We start from the raw sequence: 23,036 nt of genomic DNA on the forward strand, positions 1-23,036 counted from the left end.
GATTTCATAATAGTAGTTTTTGTAATTTGCCTCCATTTTGATTCTCTAATAGACATATTAACGAACGCGACGTCATCATCTGGGATGTCCTTATAGCCATTATTTCACGGAACATTTTACGAAAATTTTTAGGTTGGCATAGCTTGATCCGTCATGCGTGTCAGTTTAAATTACAAAATGTGCAAAGAATTATTTATCAGGATTTATCAGGCAACAAATTCGCGACCGTATTTTTGTTAATTTCACGTATTTCAGCGGGCGTACATGAAAGATTATCTTTCATATTCGTGTTTTGTGACAAAATTTGGACGAAACAAAAGGCGACTTTGAAGACTTGATAAAATTTTCATTTCTAAAATTAAGACATTACCAACCGCCACAAAAACCCCAAAATCGAGGAAAGTAAACATTTTTGTTTAAAAACGGCTCAAAAAGGACAAATTACAAAAAATAGTATAAAAAACTCGTTTCATAAGACCATGAAGCACTCATTCTTTAAAATAACTCGTGGCTACGCCACTCGTTTTTTAATCTTGAATTCGTGCTTCAAGACTGGTCTTATGAAACTTGTCTTTTAATATACTATTATTTAATGAGTTCGTGCCTAAATTGGGCTCGTTTCACTCGCGTTTTAAAATGGCCCACTCGTGCCAAAAAAGGCCCAATTTACACACGAACGAATTGAATACAACGTTTTTTTGTTCGACGAGCCCCTTAAAGGCTCCAAATCACTTAAAATCTTTAAAATTAGCTTGACGTTTCGTTTTGACAAGAAGTGACATTTATCAAAATCCGCTCACACAGGAGAAAATTCTCAAATTCGAACAAAAAAGTTCAAAAAAGTATTGTACAAGCTCTGTTGCGTGTACGCTTCCTAGCAACACCTAATCCTAATAATGCTTATTGAACACAAAAATAGAAAAAACAAATTTCACATTAAGACAAAGACACATCTATGGTGATGTTCTGATATTTTTTAAATCTGATACACACAACCCTAAAGTCGCTGTTCATTTTAATGAACACAACTGTACCTTCCGAGGTAAACTGCAAGTTTTCGTCTAATTTAAACCTAGCTTTACAAATACATGCATATCTGCATCCATTTTTCTTTATTAAGCAGCAAAGAAACTTCACACCTGCTAAACGATTCCGTGTTAAATGACGAAAAGATATATAATGTAGAATGTAGAAAATCTATTGTTCGATTATTCATTCTGATGCTCAATCAATAATTTTAATGCTCAAACAGTTTTCGGACGGTACTTGAACTATTAAAAATATGCTTAAAAAATTATTATGCTTATTTCATTTTGATCGTCATCTTTTTGTTGACAGATTAATTTATTCGATGTCAAAAATAAATTATGTATATTATTCAATAATTTGATGCCTGAAAAAATTACCTCATGCTTATTTAAATTGTTTTTTCTACTTCCTTCTCTAAAGTGTCACATTTAGCACTGACAAATAGTGTATAAAACGACACTTTAAAAACGATTGTTCATTAGTCACAACTTGGTGTCCATTCGGGCGTTTTCGGGATATTAAACACGCTCGAAGTTTCTTTAAACACGGCTTGAGTTTTTTGGACATATTTAGCTCTAGATCAAGTTGGTATTTTGACGTTTATCAGTTTCGCATCCGGCGTGAAAGAAAACGTCATTGCAGTGGAATAATTCGTTGTATTTTTCAAATATGGACCTGAAGCCACCAACAATTTGTATCCTGATAAATATATATATTCCTATTTGGTATGTTTATTTAGTTTGTATGTTTAAATAAACGTTTAATAAAAAAGTTGCTTGTTTCGTTTGTGTGTTCCATTTGTTAATTTGGTCGTAGAAAAAGTATAGTATTCAACTCGTTTATTGGAGAAAATCAGCAACCGCAAGATGGCGCTGCAAATTGAACGAAATAGGGAAAACAAAGAACAGCTGCTTTCATTTGTATTTGGATTTAATTTGCCGGTAACAATTTTTTACATTTTACATTATAATAAATGGTTTAAAACAAATTGCAAGTTATAAGAACCACCAAGATTATCAGTTTGCGTTGATTTGTCTATGGTTGGCTTCAAAAAAAACGGGAACTGTCAGAAAAATATCTGTCAGATTTTATTAAATTTTTGTAGTTTGAAACGGCTTTTTAGAATTTAGGTTAAAAAACTGCACTTATGTGTCAGAAATACTACTGTCAAACAGACACAAATTGACATAAATTGACAAATTAAATTTCCAATTCACATTAGGCCAAATTTCAGTTCCCGTTTTTTTTGAAGCCAACTGTACCAAGACCTTTGTCATTGCAACTTTCTGAACTGGCTCTTCAACATTTATGTTTGTGAGTACCCACTGGTAAATTGTGAGAGGGAATGGCTGTGAGTTTCAATTGTCTCACTTGACACCTTTTGCTGTTGTGTAAAAAGCTATAATCATCAAAGCTTCCCAAACTTGCCCAAAGGTATAAAATCGATTGGTAGAAAGTGCTTTGTAACCCCCAATAAAAATATCTCCGAATTTAGCCTGTCCCTGAGTCTGCTTGCAAAAAATCGCAACATCTTGACCGGCTGCAAGGGGTTTTCAACAGTTTATTATTAGGGATTGATACCCAACTCTTAGGGGCCAATAAAACAATTGACTTTATTCTCACTTATTTCTAGAAGCTCTTTAATAGGTTTTCCGATTTTTAAAACTTCCTGCTTGGTATTTTTTAGAGTTTTTTATTGGGAAATAACATCATGGAAATAGTGCAGAGAAATGTCTTTGCTCACTAAATATCACACTGTATCACACTGCGGCACGGAACAATAACACTTTGAGGTACTCGTTATCACTTCATGCACAATTTATTATGAAAAATAAACGAATTTGGCTATTTTTTGGCGATTGAAATGTATTACGGCCAATACGTAAACATTTGTTTTCCCTATTTCGTTAGTTCAAAAATTACCACCAGAGGTCAGCCACTTCGCTGATTTTCTCCAATAAACTTCTCTAGACACTTGTTTATTAAACACTCGCTCCGCTACGCTTCGCTCGTGCCTAACATAAAACGCGTGTCTAAAGTGCATCTTGTTGCATAATATACTATTAAATATTTAGTCCCTATAATCGTAACAATATAGTGTTAAGGCTACCTGGCAAACTCTACACATTCTTTTGCATCATTTTGCAACATGGAGATCAAATAAAAATACCATCAAGGATAGCTATGAAAAAGAAAGTGCCGTGTCTTTGATTAAGAAATTCGTCATGCATTTGTGGAATCCTGAAATGGGTTATTTAAATAAACAATTATAGGTTCTATTATTGCATTTTTTTCGTTGCAACTTACAGTCCACATGCGCGTTATGGACTGTGCGACTGTGTCACAGCTATCCTTGATAGCTTTTTTTGCTCTTACGGTATTTACAGCGGTATTTTATTACTGCAAGGTGTTTAATTTTTCCCATTTTGTAAAAGGAAAAACTTCAATGAATAGTCGACCGGTTAATTCTTAAACGCATAAAATGACATTAACTAGTGACATATGTCATTGTCGATAATTGATCATTCGCTGATGAGCAGTTTTCGTTTGCCAAACAATGACTTAGGCAAGGGAGAATAAATCATGAACCACCCTCGTATAATCAATATCTGAATTTTTGCTACGTGATTCTTCACATTACGTCGAATTCAATGATATTAATAATGTTAAGTATTTCTTTTTATTCTTTCTCAGTATAATCTAATCTTAAAACCATAACCCTACTTTACATAACATTTTTGCATGCAAGTGATGTTAAGAGAATTCTTACAAAGTGCAATAAAATTTGAAATGGGATGTAATGGTCTGGTAACACACTATGCGACCAAACATTAGAATTAGCTTAGCTTGTTGTTGTATGTATATTTAATACCTATACAGGTTTATAAATTATCCGATTTTCGACTTTTCCCACTAACTCAATAAAATACAATAAAATATAATATAATAACTAAAACTAACTAACTAAATAAGACAATAATTCAAAACAATAACAAATTAGCAGCTTTCCAAATACAATCATCCTTCCCCACATATTGTCCCTCTTCTCCACTCAACCTTCTTCATCCATTCGATCCCTCTTCCGTCCTCATTCAACATTTCTTCTCTACTTTCCTCTCTCTCTCTCAATTCTACGCATTCATTCAACATATGTTCTATCGTCTCCTTTTTTTCTCCACACATCCTGCACACTCTAATCCTATCCTCATTCCAATATTTATTCTCTCTCTCCTCATTTCCACACCTAAATCTTGCTATTATCACTCTCTCCTTTCTACTCTCTCTTCCTAGGTACTTTGGTAGTTCTTCCGTTATTATTTTTTCATACTTCCCATTGTACCTAGATTCCCTAATTCTCGTTCTTCTTTCCTGCACTTGCACATCTCTGGCTCTCTGCACCAATTCATCTGTCATTGCTCTGCCTCCCTCTCGCATTCTTTCTATCTCCGCTCCTGCATACCCATTTCTTTCGAAATATGCCTCCCTCTCTTTCCATACCCCTTTTCCTATATCTTTCCTTTTTTCTTTCAGACACTCTTGCAAAATTCTACACTCTCCTCTCTCTATCAACCTCTCCTCAAATCTTATTGCTCTCTTTCCTGCTTCTATTCTTATTCCATCCCTTTTTGTTTCCTCCATCACTATATAGCCCGTTGTCTCTCTATCTACTCCTAGCACCCATTTCAAATATTTTCCTTGCACCCCTTCCAACCCTTCTTGCTCTCTCCATCCCCATATTTCCGCTCCATACATCATCACGCTTTTCACCAGACTATCAAACATCATTATTCTCCTTCTAAAGTCATGTCCAAATTTTCTCTCTCCTATCCCCCATACCGCTCCTATTATCTTATTCGCTTTTTTCACTAACTCTCTCACATGTGCTGCTGCTGTGTTTCTTTCATTCATCACATAACCTAAATACTTAAATTCTTTCACTTCTTCAATTTTATCCTTTTCCCATCTCCACTCATTTATTTTTCTCCTACCACCCCCCTTTCTAAACACCATCATCTTGGATTTCTCTACATTCACCGTCAACTTTTTCCTCCTCATATATTTCTCCATGTTTCCCAACATTTCTTTCATACCTTTCTCCTCTCTCGCTAGCACCACCAAATCATCCGCGTATGCCAAAGACCACACTTTTTCTTTGCCCACCACGACCTCCCCTGCCTGCCCCTTCCTGAACATCTCCTTTATATCTCCTATAAACGCTGCAAACAGGCTGGGGCTTAGTGGACAACCTTGTCTTACTCCCTTATACGTCTTGAAACATTCACTCACTCTTCCATCCACTCTCACTCTACTTATCGTCTCTTCATATATCTCTTCTATTTTTGTTACCAGATGCTCATTTATCCCTTTCTTTCTCAAGTATTCCCACAGTAAGTCTCTTTCCACATTATCAAAAGCCGCCTTCAGGTCTACAAAAAATGCATATATCTTGCTACCCCTCTTTTTTATCTCATTTCCTATTATATGATTCAAGATATATACGTTGTCCATAGTCCCTCTACCTTTCCTAAATCCCGCCTGCCCGTCTGGTAACGCACCCCGCTCATTCATTTCCTTCATTAGTCTTTCTTCCACAATCATCGCGTATACCTTATATGCCGTATTAAGGAGCGTGATCCCCCTGTAATTGCTGGCTGTATCCTTTTCTCCTTTCTTATATATGGGGCATATTATCCCCTCCTTCCACTCCTGGGGGAAGCCCTCTCCCTTCCACACTCCATTCATTATCTCTAACAACCTATCAACTTCCCTTTCAGTTCCATATATCCACGATTCGTTCTGTATACCGTCCCTCCCCGGTGCCTTTTTCCTTTTCAGTTTTCTTAGTTGTTGCTCTAATTCTTCTCTTGTTATCTCTTCTATTTCTCCCACTCTGTGTTGTCTCTTTTCCTTTTCTTGTCTGTTTTCCTCACCCCCCAACAACTCACTGAAGTACTTTCTCCATTCCTCCATAGTAATTCTATCACTCACTATTTCTCCTTTTTTCTTTCTTTCCCTATTTATGTATCTCCACACCTCTTCTTCCGTCTTTATACCTTTCATCTTCATTTCTTCTTCCATCCGTTTCTTTTCCTTCTTCTCTTTGCATACTAATTTGTACCTCTTGCGTGCTCTCTTGTACTCTTCCTTCGTTGCTTTTTCTTTTTTCCAATTTCTTAGTTTCTTTCTTGCTGCTTGCTTCCCTTCCCTGCATTCTTTATCCCACCACTCGTTTTTCCACAGCCCCATCTTCTCTCTTATCTCTATCTCTTTTTTTTCTGTTGCATTTTTTACGTTCTCGCTCAGCTCCCTCACTTTTTCGTTTATTTCTCCTTCTTCGTATTTTGCCTCCCTAAGTCTTGCTCTATACTTTTCTTTTCCTTCTTAGCTTAGCTTGTATTAAAAATTAATAATAAAGACAAAATATTAAAATTATCGGAAAACTTTGATTTCATCAAAGGATCAGTTGTTTTTTTTTTTCACCGGTTCAAGTAAAGTTTCCTAAGTCTATTTTAATATACATAATTTTACATCCGATCCAGGGATTTTTTTTTAAATAGGTATATACCGGGTATCAACCACCAAACCTGGCCATAGGCACATTACACATATTAAAATAATATATGAGTTGCTATGAAACATATTATTGTTTCGTCAAATTTGCCCAATAATTGAGCATAATACTGCTCTGTGATCGTTCTTCCCTTTTCCAAATTTCTACTTTCTACGTTACCTACATCAAAAGTTTCCTGATGGCATTGTTTGTACGGACGATAATTATAGCTGTCAATATGACATTACACAATAATATATTTCATAGCAACTCATATATTATTTTAATATGTGTAATGTGCCTATGGCCAGGTTTGGTGGTTGATACCCGGTATGTATATTCTACAGGGCGAGCGGGTGGCCATTTTATATTTATTAATCCTTCGATGTGCATTTGCTGCAATAAATCTACATATAGAACTTTGAAGTGAAGTTTTACTTCAACTTTAACTCGAAATTCGCTTTAGCAATAAATTGACGTATTTTTTTATTTTTTCCAAACGAATTCATTCGCTTTAGTACTTTTGAGCTGTAGTTTAGATGTAAGATTATTTAATAATGCTTTGTTGACGTGTTTGAAACAATTTGAAATAATCAAGTCATAAGGATGATGCCAATTAGAGATTGTAATAATAGTAATTCTAATTAAGTAAAGTCAGTCCACACTTTTAATGCCAAGCCACTTTTATTAAAGTCCATTCAAAAATCAAAAAACCACCACCTGTTGCTTTAGGTTGGTAAAATTTAAAAAACCCTAGGTACATATTTTTTCATACTATGTTGGTAACTATAAATTATGACATTTATTTGATTCAATTTGAATTTCGTTCATATTGTTTTATTAGCAGCACGTTTCATTTATTTATTGATTCTTATTATTTTTGCTTAAACATGCCCAGAAAAACAAGACGCTTAATATACATTTAACCTCAAAATTACAAGTCTCACCAAATTTTACACTAGACAGCGTTGCCGATAGTAATTATCGAGGAAAATGCGACGTTGGTGGTTTTTTGATTTTTGAATGGACTTTACTCGTAGTAATGATGTGCAGTTGACAACTTTCAAAAATTAAAAACTTGAAGAAAGTCGTATAGTCCAATTTTTACCCTTTTGCGATGACGTCATTATCTAGTAACTTTACGTATGTTTTAGCTAGGATAAGAAACAAATTTGAATTGGTCATAAATAACTATAAATGTGTCAAATTTGTTGACAATTCCTTCGAAAGGTTATGTTCGTAATCAATGTAATAACTGAAAGAAATTAAAAATTGTCAAATTGACAGGAGCATAAAATAACCTCAAAGTGACCATCAATAAATAAACGTGCCTTTTTTTTTTTGTTTTTTTTCTGTTTCTGTCGTTTCAATAAAGAGAAAGCGAGGAAGGAAATCGTGACGTCACCTCAAAAGGGTAAAAATTGGACTATAGGATCTCCCTCAAATGCATTTTAAAATATATGAATTTATGAAGTAAACTTGATCTAGCAAATCTTATTCAGAAATAATATGATAATTGTACTTTATTTAGCGAGTTCGTGTGTAAAGGGCGCTTTACACTATGTGATTTATCACATGATTTTATCACAAGCAAGAATTTTGGTTTTTACACTCTGTGTTTTAACACACAAAGTTAGTCATAAGGCCAGTCACAAAGAAAATCATATCGAATCATAGGTCGTCATTCAGAATAGAACGGTGTCTATTTCCCTGTGAGTTTTCGAATGATTGCCTATAACCGACAAATGGCTGGAAAGGTAAATACACTTCGCAGCAAAATTAACGGATACCTAATGCTGTTATTTTCAAATAAACTAAATTTTTCTTTTCTTGACTTTTTCTACTTTATTACTCCGTAATTGTCCTCTTTGAACCAATATGATGTAGATTAACATTATAAATAAATCGTCGTTTGGAATCATTTTTCTAAGAAGCTGTCTTGTCCACAAGCGAAGTCTGAACACTCTGAACACTAACAAACATCAAACAACTAGCAATCTAACCTTAAAACTTAAAGTTTTGACGTTTGTTATTCATATTCAGTTACAGAGAAAACAAGGAAGCAAGTCACATTGTGTAAACTTAAACTGGCCAAAATCACACTGATCGTCGTATCATACGAATTTTGTATGATAAAATCATATGCAAAATCACAAAAAAAAATAAAGTGTAAAGCACACTTAAATTGGGCTTTTTTGGCATGAGTGAAACGAGCGTTTTATAGGCCTACGAGTGCCAAAAACGCCCAACGAACGAGTTGAATACAATGTTTTTTGTTCGACGAGCCTCTTAAAGGCTCCAAATCGCTGAAAATCTTTAAAATTAGCTTGACGTTTTGTTTTGACAAGTTGTGACATTTATCAAAATCCGTTCACACCAAAGAAAATTCTCAAATTCTGGCAATGTCGAACAAAAAAAAGTAAAAATATTTTTTATATTAACGTAGAACATGAAGAAAATAAGTTCGACCTTTGCGATTACTATAATAGCTTCGAAAATCTTGAATGTGCTTTAATTTTGCACGCAATAATACCATTTTTAGATTTATCTTTGACCTTCAAAAAGCCTACTTTTATTTAGGTATTCTTATTGCCATTTATTTTTTATAACGTAATGAATTAATTTGACTCGAAATACGAAAATACGATTCTTGTAGGTCTTCTGCATTATAGATATAAGTAAACTTTTTACTGTTTATATTTAGATCATGAATATGCTAAGTACATTTTTTAACAAGAAAACCACTAATGGAAATTAAAAAAATATATTTGCAAAATATTTGCACCGTGTGCAGAAATTACAACTTTTTTAAAGATTACATGACAAACACAATTTAATTTCGCAACAGTTAAAAATTATGTTTATTGTATGTACATATACATATACATCTTACTAAAATGTGTGTGTAGTATTTAAATATTTAAGCACCAAACATTTTTCCAACGTCAGTATTAGATAAAGATAACTAACGATCGACCTTCATTTGTGCCACACAAAAAAGACGCAAATCTGTGAAGTTGCTTATTTCAGTTTTTCCATAAATCATAAAATTGTATAACAGCTTTAGTAAATAGTTTCGTGAAAATTACGCTGACAGAATAGGTTCTAGCAAATAAAAATTTCACACATACTATTGCAATTTTAATAACGTGGGATATACGTCTTTTAAACCATCTGCCGCTGCAGTTTTGGTCGGTCGATTCTTTAAGAAGCCCAACCTTCTGATTGAGTTTTCTATCTGCTGCTAGTAGGTATTTGATAAAGCGCAATTTGTTTCTTAAACTGTCAAAAATTAATGGGCGATTAGAGTAATAATTTTATTTCAATACTTTATTTTTAATTTCATAATTTGAAAAACAAAATTGTTCAAATATTTTTGTTTACGATAGTTTACTACAATAATTTCATGACTAATAGGGAGACACAAATACCTGATGAATTGGCATCAACAATGAAATCTTTCAAATTTATATAAATATTCCATTTCAGTATTTGGCAAGACAATGTAATTCATGTATCACGTGATCATGAATGATCCAATGAAAACGCGTAAAGTTCTTAGTTGCATGGCTATCACAGCGATAATAAAAAACAAAAAAAATATTATCTTATTTACTTTCGTCGTTATGATTTTTGATTGAAATAAATTTGTCAGTTTGACAAATAAATGAATAATTTTTTATTTCATTCATTATATTGTCTCGTCGAATATAACACGTGGTATGATTAATCATCGATGATATTAAATTCGTGAAATTGAAGCAGGACATTTCACTCGTCCTTCGGACTCGTGAAATCATCGATAATAATCATACCACTAGTTATATTATAGCTGATAATATCTAAAACAATGAAAACTCTGTTTTCAAATATCGAAAATTGCGTGAAAACCTTAGAAAAAATTAATGTCCCATCATTCCATCGATGCGTTGAAAAGTAAAAGAACCAGACACCGATAACGTTCCGCTCTCCGTAAATAGAATAAGAAAGAAAAAGCAATTGTTTCGCTATAACTCATGTGGGAAGCATACAGTAGGTTGCAAACATTATTTCAAAATTCCTAAACTGCCCGAGGGAGATACAAATGTTATCTCATTTTTTGAATATTGAATGAAGGAACATCGAAAAATTGTGTTTCGATCTGAATGTACCTACACTTTGAAAAAATTAGTCGTAGTGGTTTACCTATTTAAAGAAATGAATTTTTTGAACATTTTTCCTAGTATTCCCAGAAGATGATGAATTCAACGTATTATTTTGGTCCGCCAGTTCTGATAGACCCTGTATAATTACATATCCGTTTACATAATACATAAAAAAAATATTTCTTATTTATGCGAGTACCTATATTAAGTTCCTGCTCCTAATAATTTATTTTTCTACTAGGTACATGTCTTAAATCCTTAGATTAGCGCTCTTATCATGAACCAAACCAAAATATTTTCTTTCAATTTTATTTTTAAGCTCTTTAGTATTAGTATCTCTGGTAATTCGATGATATTATACAATAATTTTCTTATCTTAACTTAAGACCACAGAAAACATTATGACAAATAATTATCATACGCTTCTATCATGGTAGTAGACCAGATAAATAACTCAATTTGTTGCAAGTTTCAACAGGTATCATGTAAATTGTATCAAGACGAGAATTTTTCAAAATGATGTTCCTCTATTAACATCATGAAAAACACCTCTCTTCACCATTTTCTAATCAATCTAAAAACACAGTAAAACTCATAAATAATTCTCAGAATATGTGTGCTTTAAAAATAATTACTTTCACACATAATAAGATACATCATAATACCAGTAGGGCTTACATTTAATGAGAAAAGTAGGTGTCTTCTGTCGTTAAGCTCATATAATGTTCAGTCATAAATGTTACATAAAAATAAGTATCATAACCGAAATAATAACCGATAATAAAGTTTTTGGTAAGTAAGTAGGACAAAACGAACAAAATATATTGTTTTTCTTCGGCTTTCTCCGTTGTTTAAATTACAAATTGGCTTAGAAAGTTGTGTAAAATTTTCCAAAAAGATTTTCAGGTAATGAAAATACCACACCACAGAATTCATTATGTTATTTACGTCTTTATTAGAATATTTACATAGTTATTTATACACGTTTTAGTTTATCTTTAGGCTGAAATATAAAATTTTATATTTATTCAGGCCGTAGTTACCCCTTTCTGAAATGAGCTGTTCTAAGTTAAATCAGTTCTTAATTATTGACGTGAGTATCTTAAGACGTAACACTGTACTTAATTAAATCGTTAATTAATGATGTTGCCGTTTAATCAAACACTTGATGAATGCTTAACGAAAATCAGACACATTTGCTTATAAGCAGTAATACGAGTATCTATAATCTAAGCGCACACAATAGCTAAAATTTAATATAAAATGAGTTTGTCTTTGCTTACCAAAGTTTGGAAGCAAGACATGTCAGTCACAAGTTATTCCAGTTTTAGTTATTACGAAAGTAGCAGTAATGTTTACTAGGTTTTAAGTGTAAAGTAGATTGCAGTAGTTTATGTAATTGACACATGTTTAACAATGATTTGAAATCAAATTTTCCAAAAAATTAAAAATCTAATTATACTAGCTCAAACGAGCTGCTGTAAAATCTCTCACCGATATGAAATTACCAAAACAAAGTTACGTACTTGATGAGTCGAGTTAACGATTTTAAGTTAGAATCCAATTAGGATCCATTAACAGATTTTAGTTGTTCAAACTCTTCTGTTAATAGAAAACTGGACACATAAATATTTATTACGTTGTGTTTGTGTTACAGTACTTTTTTCAAAGTAGAGTCAAATCACCGAACAAGATCTGAATGTTAATAAAGGAAATTCTGCCATTAATTGCTATTAATAGCCCGTAATTATACGACGTTCTAAACACCCCTAACAAAGTTTCGAATATTTATGTGGCTGTCAAAATCGATATTTTTGCAGATGAATGAAGGTGACGGCAGTAAGGTCAGCACTTGGACTGTTAGTGGTCACGTTATTAATTAATTTAACATAATAGACCCGGGCTGAATTCTTTTTGAGCCAAGGAAAATTAGGTTTTCATGTTTATTTAAAGAGCGTGAAATAGATGTGTATTTATAAGACTTTACACAACATAAAAGAAGTCCAAGATTACGTTAAAACAAAAATTACTCACAACCTGAGCCTCCAGCTTTCCTTTGCATCTCCATCGGAAAAAGTTCGTTCACGTGTTCCTTCTCATACTTTTCGATATCTTCACCGAATCTCAAAAGTTGTGGCCAAATTCCAAACGTCTGGCTATATTTACACACTTGTTTTCAGCTCAATGCTTTTCGCGAGATATTGTCAAAGCCTCTTCGGAACCAGCATATACTACCATCACCGACAACCAGCGAAAAACATTTCATTCAAACATCTCCATCGGCCGATTCAAATCACGTCCAGCTTTCCTTCGAGAAAGTGGTCACCTAACTTGCATTTTAATCGGCAGCGAGCGCTCTTCCAGGGAAGATTTTTTTAATTGACGATCGTTGTCAAGGCAAACTTTTCTTGTGATTTCCCAACTACCACACTTCCTCCACAAACGTCCAACCATGCACTGCGGTAGGCGCCTTTTTTCCCGTAACTAGCACGCGACGTCGTGACGTCACCGTTCCTGCAGCCCCACTTATTGCGACGGCGCCTAGCGTCGCCTAGATAATGAAGATTAGAACAATAGCGTTGGCCGATATTAAATCCGAAAGATTTATTTCACTCCGAATGCTCCCCAAGTGACGTAATTAACTTAATGAAAAAACAATTCAATTCAAACCACCACCCCGAAGGGACGAAAAACGTGAAACGCATCATCTGCTGCTGTAATTTCAATTAAGACATTCGGGAATCCCTAACGTACGAGTATTGTCACTGAAGAGTCGGAAGGACACCCCGGAAGTCATCATTATGACATAAATTAGCCGGTCAAATAAAATGAGGCCAGGATAAGTAGGTCGGCCAGGTGATAAAAATATACCGTGTGAGCTATTATACTCGAAATAAGCTGCACAATTGGAAATTTGAGTCAAACACTCCAAAATTGCAACGACTGACACAATCGCCACAAAAATAAAATACAGAATTTGATTAATTTTTCAACATTTCTGTCATCCTAACCTCCGTCAAACTCTTTTTGACATTTCTTATTACTTAAAAAGTAATAACAATATAAATTTTGCGACAATAACTTTTGAAAACCAAGACCGCTCGTTTAAGTTAATATTTTGCCTAAATATTTTTAAAATTATAAATTGAAACGTGGCTGTTTACACATATCGATCAGTAGGTCGGTGTTTACATAAAATACCATTTCCCGATTTATTTGTTTGCAGGAACAAAATTATTGCCTCAAAATATAAAAAGCAGTAATAAAGTTAAGGAGTTGCAGACATGGACTACAACAAAAGCAATTGTTGTCTGAGCTTTTGACCTCTCCAAACATGTTTTTGAACAAGTGCCAAATATTTGAGGAAGCCAGCTTTAATAAACTCACAATAAGTGTGACAATAATTTATAAATGGAGACGGAGATGGGAATGTAGTGTTTTAATTATCTGGCTTGAAAATTTTTCAACTGACTTAATTACCCGATCGAAGTGCACACTATAGCTTAATTTAACGACAAGATCTACTTGGCAAGATGTCGAAGAGTATTTTATAAATTCATTTTGTTACTGGCAATAGAAAAGGGAGGTGCACCCATTTCCGCAACGCACCTGTCCCCAAATTAATCGTTAGGCAAATTTGAAAAAATAGCAGAGCTGTTGGAATGCGACAGTGTGAGGTACTGTTCGTGTTTAGTTTTTGTTAAAAAGTGATTGGGGTAATATTTTTGTACATTATTCGCTGTTCGGTCGATTTTGCGTGAAATAATCGGCACGAAACTAAAGCTTTCCTAGGAAAATCTATCCAGCAGCGCGCGCACATGTATATTATGATTTCCGGGGTCAAGGATATCAGTTCAAGGCAACGACTGTGCCACTTTGTCTGTGGGTATTAAGTTGTGTGGCGTTGGAAAATCCATTTTCCCGATTCACATCGGGACAGATTTATGAATAGTAATCCTGCGGTAACTGCAATGGGATATTATAGTTTCCTCCTCACTATATATTTGTTTTTGTGGTTTTTTAAAAAAGCAATTTTATATTTAAACTTTATAGGTGTTTTCCACAATTTTACGGCTATTAATGAATTATTTTTAGTTTAAGCTGTGTCTCTGAATTATGGAGTTCTTTTCCACTGATTCAGCGATAAATGTAGCTATTAATTAGCTACCACCGTGAGTTAAAAAAATCGAGTAAGTCATGATTTAGTGGGCAGCCCTAGTTTAAATAATAATGCTGTTGTCAAAGAAACATTTTTAAACTCTTTAACCGCTAATAAAGAAATTTAACAGTTGTAAAATTTAGCAACTAGTGCTGCCAACTGATCATTATATTTTGATCGCAGGGTACAATATTGACACCTGCAGTAGTTATTCAGACACATAATGGACAGTCGCATTATAATCACACCAAATAAAATAATTGTTTTTATTTTTTAATGTAGGTATTTCAATTAATATTAAATATATATCTAGGTACATGTCTAATAAGTATCTACCTATATGTAGTTTGATCACCAAATTTAATCGTTGTGCTGTCGTGATTTGTGCCAAATGCCAATGCCAAAAATTAATTTAAATAATACCATCATGTTGGTATTTGATGATACTTCACGTGCTGAAGCAACAGTTAAATGTCGTTACGCCAACATTCGAAGAGGAGATTTAGAGTGAAATATAATTCCACTCGGGTGCCGTTCGTGGTGAGTAGAAAATTACGGTTGACCATCATACGGTTTACGTAACCATTGAGCAGTGGTTGGCATAGCTGCAGAATCATTAGAGCCAGTTGTTCATGACCGTTAAAATTATGAAAGATTTTTTTAGTTTAGTTGCCACACCGTTTACAGATGAGCGAAAATGCAATTTTGTGATCTTTTAGTCTTCAACGGTAGATACAGTTGAGACGTTTTGAATAATAATAAATGGTAAAGTTTGTGTATACAATTATGTATTACTGAGATGGACTTCCATCCGTTAAGATACGACAAAAGTTTAAGAAGTAACAACAATTTTTTACGAAATTAGTAGCAACTGTGACTGTACTGACTGTGTAACGTGTCTTCTGACTGGACACATCCATATGTCGTTCTGAAAAACTGGGAATTTCTTTTAAAGTTTCCGTATCATCATAATGTTTATTCACGTTGAATCTTTTTAATGCATTTAATTTTGATTTGTTGTCGAAAATAAAATTGACTACATATGTGTTTTATTTTTTATTTTTGCGCTTTTCCATGGATTCGAAATGGAAATATGTAGTTATAAAAGACACCACATAAAAACTCACATACATTTTTGTGGGCTGCCTATAATATGTAGATAAATATACTCGTATTGCTCATGGTAGTAATTATTTTGAAAAAAAATCCTAATACTCTTACACGTATGATCAACATATTTTGTGGTCATTGTAATTTTGTGACGAAAGGGAAAATTATTATTTATTTTTTGGGTAGGTACTGATTTGAACAATGCAATGTAGAGAAAATAACTAGAATTATGATTTATGAAATTAACAGTAGAAGACACGAAAAAGAAATGACTTTGTATCTTCTTAATTTTACTCAACGACACACAGTGGTAAAATACATAAAATAACCATTTATTCGGCGCAATTCTGATTTTCGTTTAATTCAGAATTGCTAAGTAACAACATAGCTATGCAATGTTGTGACAATGTCGATAACCATTTTATGATTTTCTCCTATTCTGCCTACAAATTTGAGCAATAATTGTTATTGCTGTGGTCCATCATGATTTCATGAACAAGGGTCGCTCATGCATAGTTTGCTTAGCGCTTGTGCGTATTGCTCAAGTTAATGCAATCACCCAAGTCTTGAAAACGTAATTTTTACATGCCTTTTTAAAATGTTGAATCAATTAAGATTTACATAAAAAAAAATTGATCGTCAATAAAAAATGCTGTAGGGAAAAACTCGTCCTTGAAAGACGTCTGGTTTGAGAAAAAAGCAAAAAACTGTGTTAAACGTGACTGCAATGAAACAAACGCGCAGTTTTGCAGAATTTTGGTCATCCCTTTTCGCAGAAGCGCAGGTGACATAATTTATTATACTGAATGCTTTAATTCTTCCATAAAGGACTAAAACACGATCGGGATATTTTAGCAAGGTAATTTAGTTCACGTACGCTTCCTGCGTCTTCAAATAAATTTACGAATCTCTTAACCTTACATTTTGTAAAGCCTACATTTGGATAGTGTTTATTTTTTCAATCTATTCAGCGAAAATTTAAATTTACCTAAACATTTCTTTTTACGGCGTTTATGAGAAATTTGCAATTTTGTGACATTTCTCAGTCTTTTCTTTCCGCCATCAAATATGAAAATACCTATACTTTGGTTTAATTAATACTATCTTTTCTCCTTGAATAAGATAAATGTTGTACGATATTCGTATTGTAATTTCATATTAAAGATAAATACTTTTATCGTAAATACGTTAATAACATTGTTTTGGTCTTTTGGTGTATCGCCTTGTGTAATGGAAATCTGTTTTTCGATTATAACAAGTTGATTTCAGAACTAGAATGACTACTTTTAATATATAGGGTCGCTATAAAGTATGGCAGCAGTTAAATATCTGGAGAATGATTTCTTGGAAATCCTTGAGATTTGGTATGGAGTTAAGTGCATTTAAATTCTATTGTTTGAAATTTTTTCAGTTTTATACCATCATTTGTTTTCGAGATACAAAGCTAACTAGAATTTTTTTAAATGGTAACAGGGGTTAATTTTATGATTTTTGAAGAGATTTTTTTTCTAAATTCAACGATGTATCACATGTAATAATTAGTTTACATAACAACCCTAAAAAACTTTTTTGAAATTTAATTCAAAAATAAATAAACGTAGCTACCGTTTGAGGCTCTTTTTATTAAACCTATCAAACCGTTTCTTGGAATTCTTTGAAATTTGCTACGGAGTTAAGGGCATTTAAATTCTATACATAATTTGTAATTTTTTTTAGTTTAATACCTTCATTTGTTTTCGAGATACAAAGCTAACTTGAATTTTTTTAAATGGCAAGAGGGGTTAATTTCATGATAAAAAGTGTTTTTTTAAATTCAACACTGTATCGCATAATGACCGTTTCATTTTTTGTGTGTCATCAAAAGTGTCATCACTTCAGCACAGCTTCGTCTCCTATCACCATATTCAATCATCATTATTAGAACTTCTATCCGCTCGGTTTCACTTAAATGAGGCATTTTAATAATAAATAAATAAGTAATTAGATTGCACACACTTTGACATAAATTAATAATAGAAACTGTTTTCAAAGGTAACTATGTTTATTTATTTTTGAATTAAAAATAAGAAAATTGTTTTGCCAATCCTTATGTAAACTATTATTACATGTGATACATCGTTGAATTCAGAAAAAAAACCTCTTTTCAAAAATCATAAAATTAACCCCTGTTGCTATTTAAAAAAATTCAAGTTAGCCTTGTATCTCGAAAACAAGTGAAGGTATAAAACTGAAAAAATTGGAAAGAATAGAATTTAAATGCTATTAACTCCTTACCAAATCTCAAGGATTTCCAAGAAACCATTCTCGAGATATTTAACTGTTGCCATACTTTGTAGCGACCCTGTAGGTACCAATAATTATTACGAAACTGAAAAATTTTGCTACAAAATATACATATGTATTAAAATCTTATTAGAAAAATTAGTTGATACATTCCATAACTTAAAAATGAAAAGAAAAAAGAGTCTAACAATTAGGTAGGTAATTAATTAGGTATGTAATACCATCTCAGTATAACTGAATTTTATACTACGTCTACGTCTTTCAGTTTACAAAAAAATATGTGACGCACTTGATGACGTTATAAGAATTACGTTTATCGTTTAATATGACAGGCTTTTGCGCGGAAATTTACCAAAGAACGGAAGTGCTAGAGTTTTCAACATTTTTAATTTTAGCCCCACGAAGACTTTGACGAGATTCATAGACAGTTTAATAGCAAACGCCTTTTATACACAAATCTGCAAATCATTAACTTATTGGCATGTTTACTTTTCTTGAAATTAACGTTTAAACTTTGACGCATTTTCTCACATTCCGTAATTAACATTTTATTATTAGGTACATCCACTATCACGTGCTGTTAACGTTTCTTCTCATTCTGGTTCAACCTTTATTTACAATCTTTTTTTCCTACATGCTTAATCCTTTTCAGCATTGGCCGTATTTAAGATACTTTATTTCACATTTAAGTAAAATAAAAACTAGATCTGAACCTTTATTGTATTTCGAGATTCAAGATTCCCATTTTCTGGAAATAATTTTTGAAACCTGAAAGCTGGTGAATTTGTAGACGGTTCACATCGTTGGCGTCCTCTGGGGCGGCGGCTGACAAGCTAGAAAAAAGAATCGAAAGTGAAGAACAAGGTCTTTGTTGCGTGATATCCAAGATTAGTATGGATGTCTTTCTTCGTCCGATTGAAAGCGGGTGTTACACAGATAGCAGAATGGTGATTTTGTTCTATTGTAAAACCAGTCTCGTAACTTGAATTCTTCTAACTGACTTTTGGCTTATGTCTATCTAATTAATTGTTGATAATTTTTTATATCGATAAACACTTGTAATCTCTAATTTAAATTTGAAATATGTAATTTTATTATTTTGTAACTATTGAATGTCGTCTTACTGAGTGACTTTTATCATTTTAGTTTCAAAATTAATTTCTATATGAGCAAAAAAAAAATGAGCAGTTGACTTGAAGTATAATTTATTATTATGAAAGTAGGTGCAAATGAAATAATTGTTAACTCTTTTATGTTTGCTATTTTTTTCAAAAAAGAAAGGTAAGTTATGTACCTACTTACGTAAATTATAAACACCGGATACCCACTCATTAAATAATCCATTAATTTATTCTTTTTGTGCTTCAAGGAAAGTTTTGTTTTAGTTAAACATCCTTAATATTAAAAACAAACTGTGCGATATTTTTAAACACCTGTCTCATATTTCAACCCATGGCTAAATTAAAAACCTGAAACATACCCGGTGAGTCAGATACGTGAATTATCCTAGTCGTTTTTCATTAAAATTGAGAAAATGAAACAGTTTTCCAGGAAACTATATTAGCATTTATACAGGCGTCACTAAAAAAAAAAACACGAGTTAATAACTCGTTTAATTTATCGGTGGATTTTAATTATTTATACACAAAATTAAATGGTTGTGAATAGGCTACAAAAGGACCTAATAAATGCACGTAATGCTGATAGAGATTTTCATTCTGAAAACAACAATGTATCACAAATATACACTTACAGTTGCGGCCGTTGAAATCTCAGACAGGAAAGATTTAAACACTCTGTATAAATTCCGAAATTTGATTAGCGTAAACAGGATTTTCATCAAGGATTATAAAGTCAGTGTCAGTATTTGACATATTAGGTAAGATCAGAATCGCGCGTAACTTTTGAAATGCCGCAATTATCTGATTTGCAAAAATGTGTTTGACTGACGGACGGTGTGAGTATAAGAGCCATTGCGAGAGAAATTAATGTGATAATGTTTGAGTGACATTTTGAGAAACGTCACTTTCAATACCATTTACAAAGCTAAAAGTTTGGCGTTGTCAAAGTGTCTGAGTTTTCAACGGCCACAACTGTACATACCAAAGATAAAAAAAAAATTGTAAAAAAAACCGTTATTATCGTCTATGCTCAAACTGCACTCCATTTTGCGCTAAACATTGGCGGCATCTCTGCGCAATCCCATATGTTATTATTTGTCCTTTGTTTTTCCAGCTAGCTTGATTTGGTTATTTTATTACACTGTAACGCAATGCTTCTCGCTTGATGCTCGTCATTTGTGTCAAAATTTGATGTAATTTTTTTATGTGAGATTATATACAGGGTGTCTCAGGTAAGACTTTCGAGCCTAATAACTCGGTTATTTTCCAAAGGATTTTTGTGAAATTTAAAATGCAGATATTTTAGACTGTGAAGAATAAAATCCCATTCATGCAATTACCCAAGTCTTAAAAACGTAATTTTTACATGCCTTTTTAAAATGTTGATTCACTTAAGATTTACATCAAAAAATTGATCTGACCTGACCTGACCTAACCTTACAATCATTTACAAAGTTAAAGACAATATTTGGACGTAATTTATTATACTGGATGCTTTAATTCTTCCATAAAGGACTAAAACACGATCGGGATATTTTAGCAAGGTAAATTAGTTCACGTACGCTTCCTGTGTCTTCAAATAAATTGACGACTCTCTTAACCTTACATTTTGTAAAGCCTACATTTGGATAGTGTTCCACGAGAAAACGAACTGTGTCATTGAAGTTCTTACGACACTCTCCATAGGCAAACATTGTTTCCTTTTTCAACAATATTGAAATTTCTGCCATTGTAGTCTATTTTTAGAGTATTTTCAAGAAATTTACACAATTTGACGTTTCTAATAAAGCGCGCCCAATTTTGACAGATTTTAAAGGGTGTACAAAATGTTGCTTGGCAATCTTTCATCAATTGTTTCAAAAGATAACTACTCAAATACATTACATTTTTAACAACAAAATCTAATCTTTTCGTTGAATCAGACGAGTGATTTAGTTAATTGTTTGTGTAGACCCCTATTTTTTAATGTTTAACAATATAATAATAATCGCGCCTAATTTTCAATAAAGGAAGCATGTGTTAAAATTACATTTTTTAACTTGAGGTTATTTTATTATTACTAATTGAATCTTCACCGTCTAAAAGATCTGCATTTTAAATTTCATAAAAGTCCGTTGGCAAATAACCGAGATATTAGGCTCGAAAGTCTTAGCTGAGACACCCTGTATATGTGATACATTGTTGTTTTCAGAATGAAAATCTCCATCAGAATTATTAAAAAAAAGTATGTGTTCCCATTTGAATTTTTTTTTTGACTGTTTAGCCTTGACGCCCTTAGGGCTATACCTACATAAATTTATTAAGTGTTTATGTAGCCTATTCACAATCAATCATTTAATTTGGTGTACAAATAATTAAAATCCACGGATAAATAAGGGAGTTATGAACTCGTCTTTTTTTAGGGACACCTGTATCTTTTCTCCCTCGTTTTAGTATGGCTCGAAATTATGGTATTCTCTGGCTAGGGAGTAAAGAATGCTTTCTTATACTCATATTAAATAAGACCGTGATATCATTTAAATTTATAATTAAAGCAGGCTATGACTTTAAAATTATATTGGCAACACCAGCACCGTTGACACCTTGATTTGAATTCTCAAAGTAACTCATCAAAATTGAATACAAAATATGAAACGGCGAGTTAACAGTTGTATTCAAGCCGGGTGGGTGTTCGACACTCGGGCATCGTATACGCGCACGCGAGAAATCGCGATTTCTAATTAAATAAAATTCTCGGAATTTTTCACACTTACCTGGGTATTGGTAAGGTATATTTCATAATTTTTTGATAATTTTTCACTTACAAACAAAGCCAAAGAAAAATAAAATGTAAATTTCAACCAAAAAGTCAAATTCTGATTTTTATACTGCCCTACCCAGATTCACATTACATAAACGCAATTTTACATTTTAACTTTGAAAATCATTTTTATTTATCACCTGCTACTTGTGCTGTCGTGAATTTAGGTGACAATGGAAACTGTCAATTTTATGGCAAAAAGGTTTAAAACGGTCGGCTACTGGTAAATGATCCTTTTGTTGGCAAATTATACCATTTTGCCATAAATCACGCGTCTGGTTTGTGTTTAAATAAAAAAGCGAATTATTTAGCCAACAAAATCAAAATTTGTAATTGTGCCACCAGGGTTTGATGCGCTAGCAGGTACAGATTCATTTAGTGCAAAAACTTTATAGGTAAATTAACAGTTATTGGGAGCTATTCTGTAATTTTTAGCGTCTTTCAAAATTTAAAATTTGAAGCCCTGATTGGTCATTGACTCATTGCTATGACAACTGCCTTTAAAATTTAGGGAAGCCGTTACAGAATACGCCCCAATATCAGAAAACTAACAAAACTTTTACGGCCTTATTTATTAACAAAAACTTTTTTTTAATTCTCAAATAAGTATATCTTATCAATAATTAGTTAGGTATATCCTGTTCAGGTTGGATTGAACATCAGTGGTGCAAATCGCACACATTTGGCATGGACTTTCATATGAGTTGTCATAGTAACAGGTCCACTCATTTGCACCACTGATGTTCATTCCAACGTGATCAGATATTATATAAAATATCGCCAATTTTAATTAATTAGTCGCGATTTCTCGCGTGCGCGTATACGATGCCCGATCTCT

At 32.9% G+C, this 23,036-nt stretch overlaps 1 protein-coding gene across 2 annotated transcripts in view; it reads right to left on the reverse strand.

Moving 5' to 3' along the window:
* Positions 1–13,196, reverse strand: part of LOC138123007 (uncharacterized) — a 43,673-nt gene extending 30,477 nt beyond the window's left edge. Inside the window, exon 1 of one of the 2 annotated variants that reach the window (XM_069037487.1) lies at positions 12,763–13,196. In XM_069037487.1, the coding sequence (XP_068893588.1) occupies positions 12,763–12,793 (31 nt within the window). In that variant the 5' untranslated portion in view covers positions 12,794–13,196. Of the gene's footprint in view, positions 1–12,759 lie in introns of both variants that reach the window. The other variant, XM_069037486.1, reaches the window with a different exon arrangement.
* Between the last annotated feature and the right edge of the window lie 9,840 nt (positions 13,197–23,036).

The sequence above is a fragment of the Tenebrio molitor genome, chromosome 2 (assembly GCF_963966145.1).
Source record: "Tenebrio molitor chromosome 2, icTenMoli1.1, whole genome shotgun sequence".
NCBI lineage: Eukaryota > Metazoa > Arthropoda > Insecta > Coleoptera > Tenebrionidae > Tenebrio > Tenebrio molitor.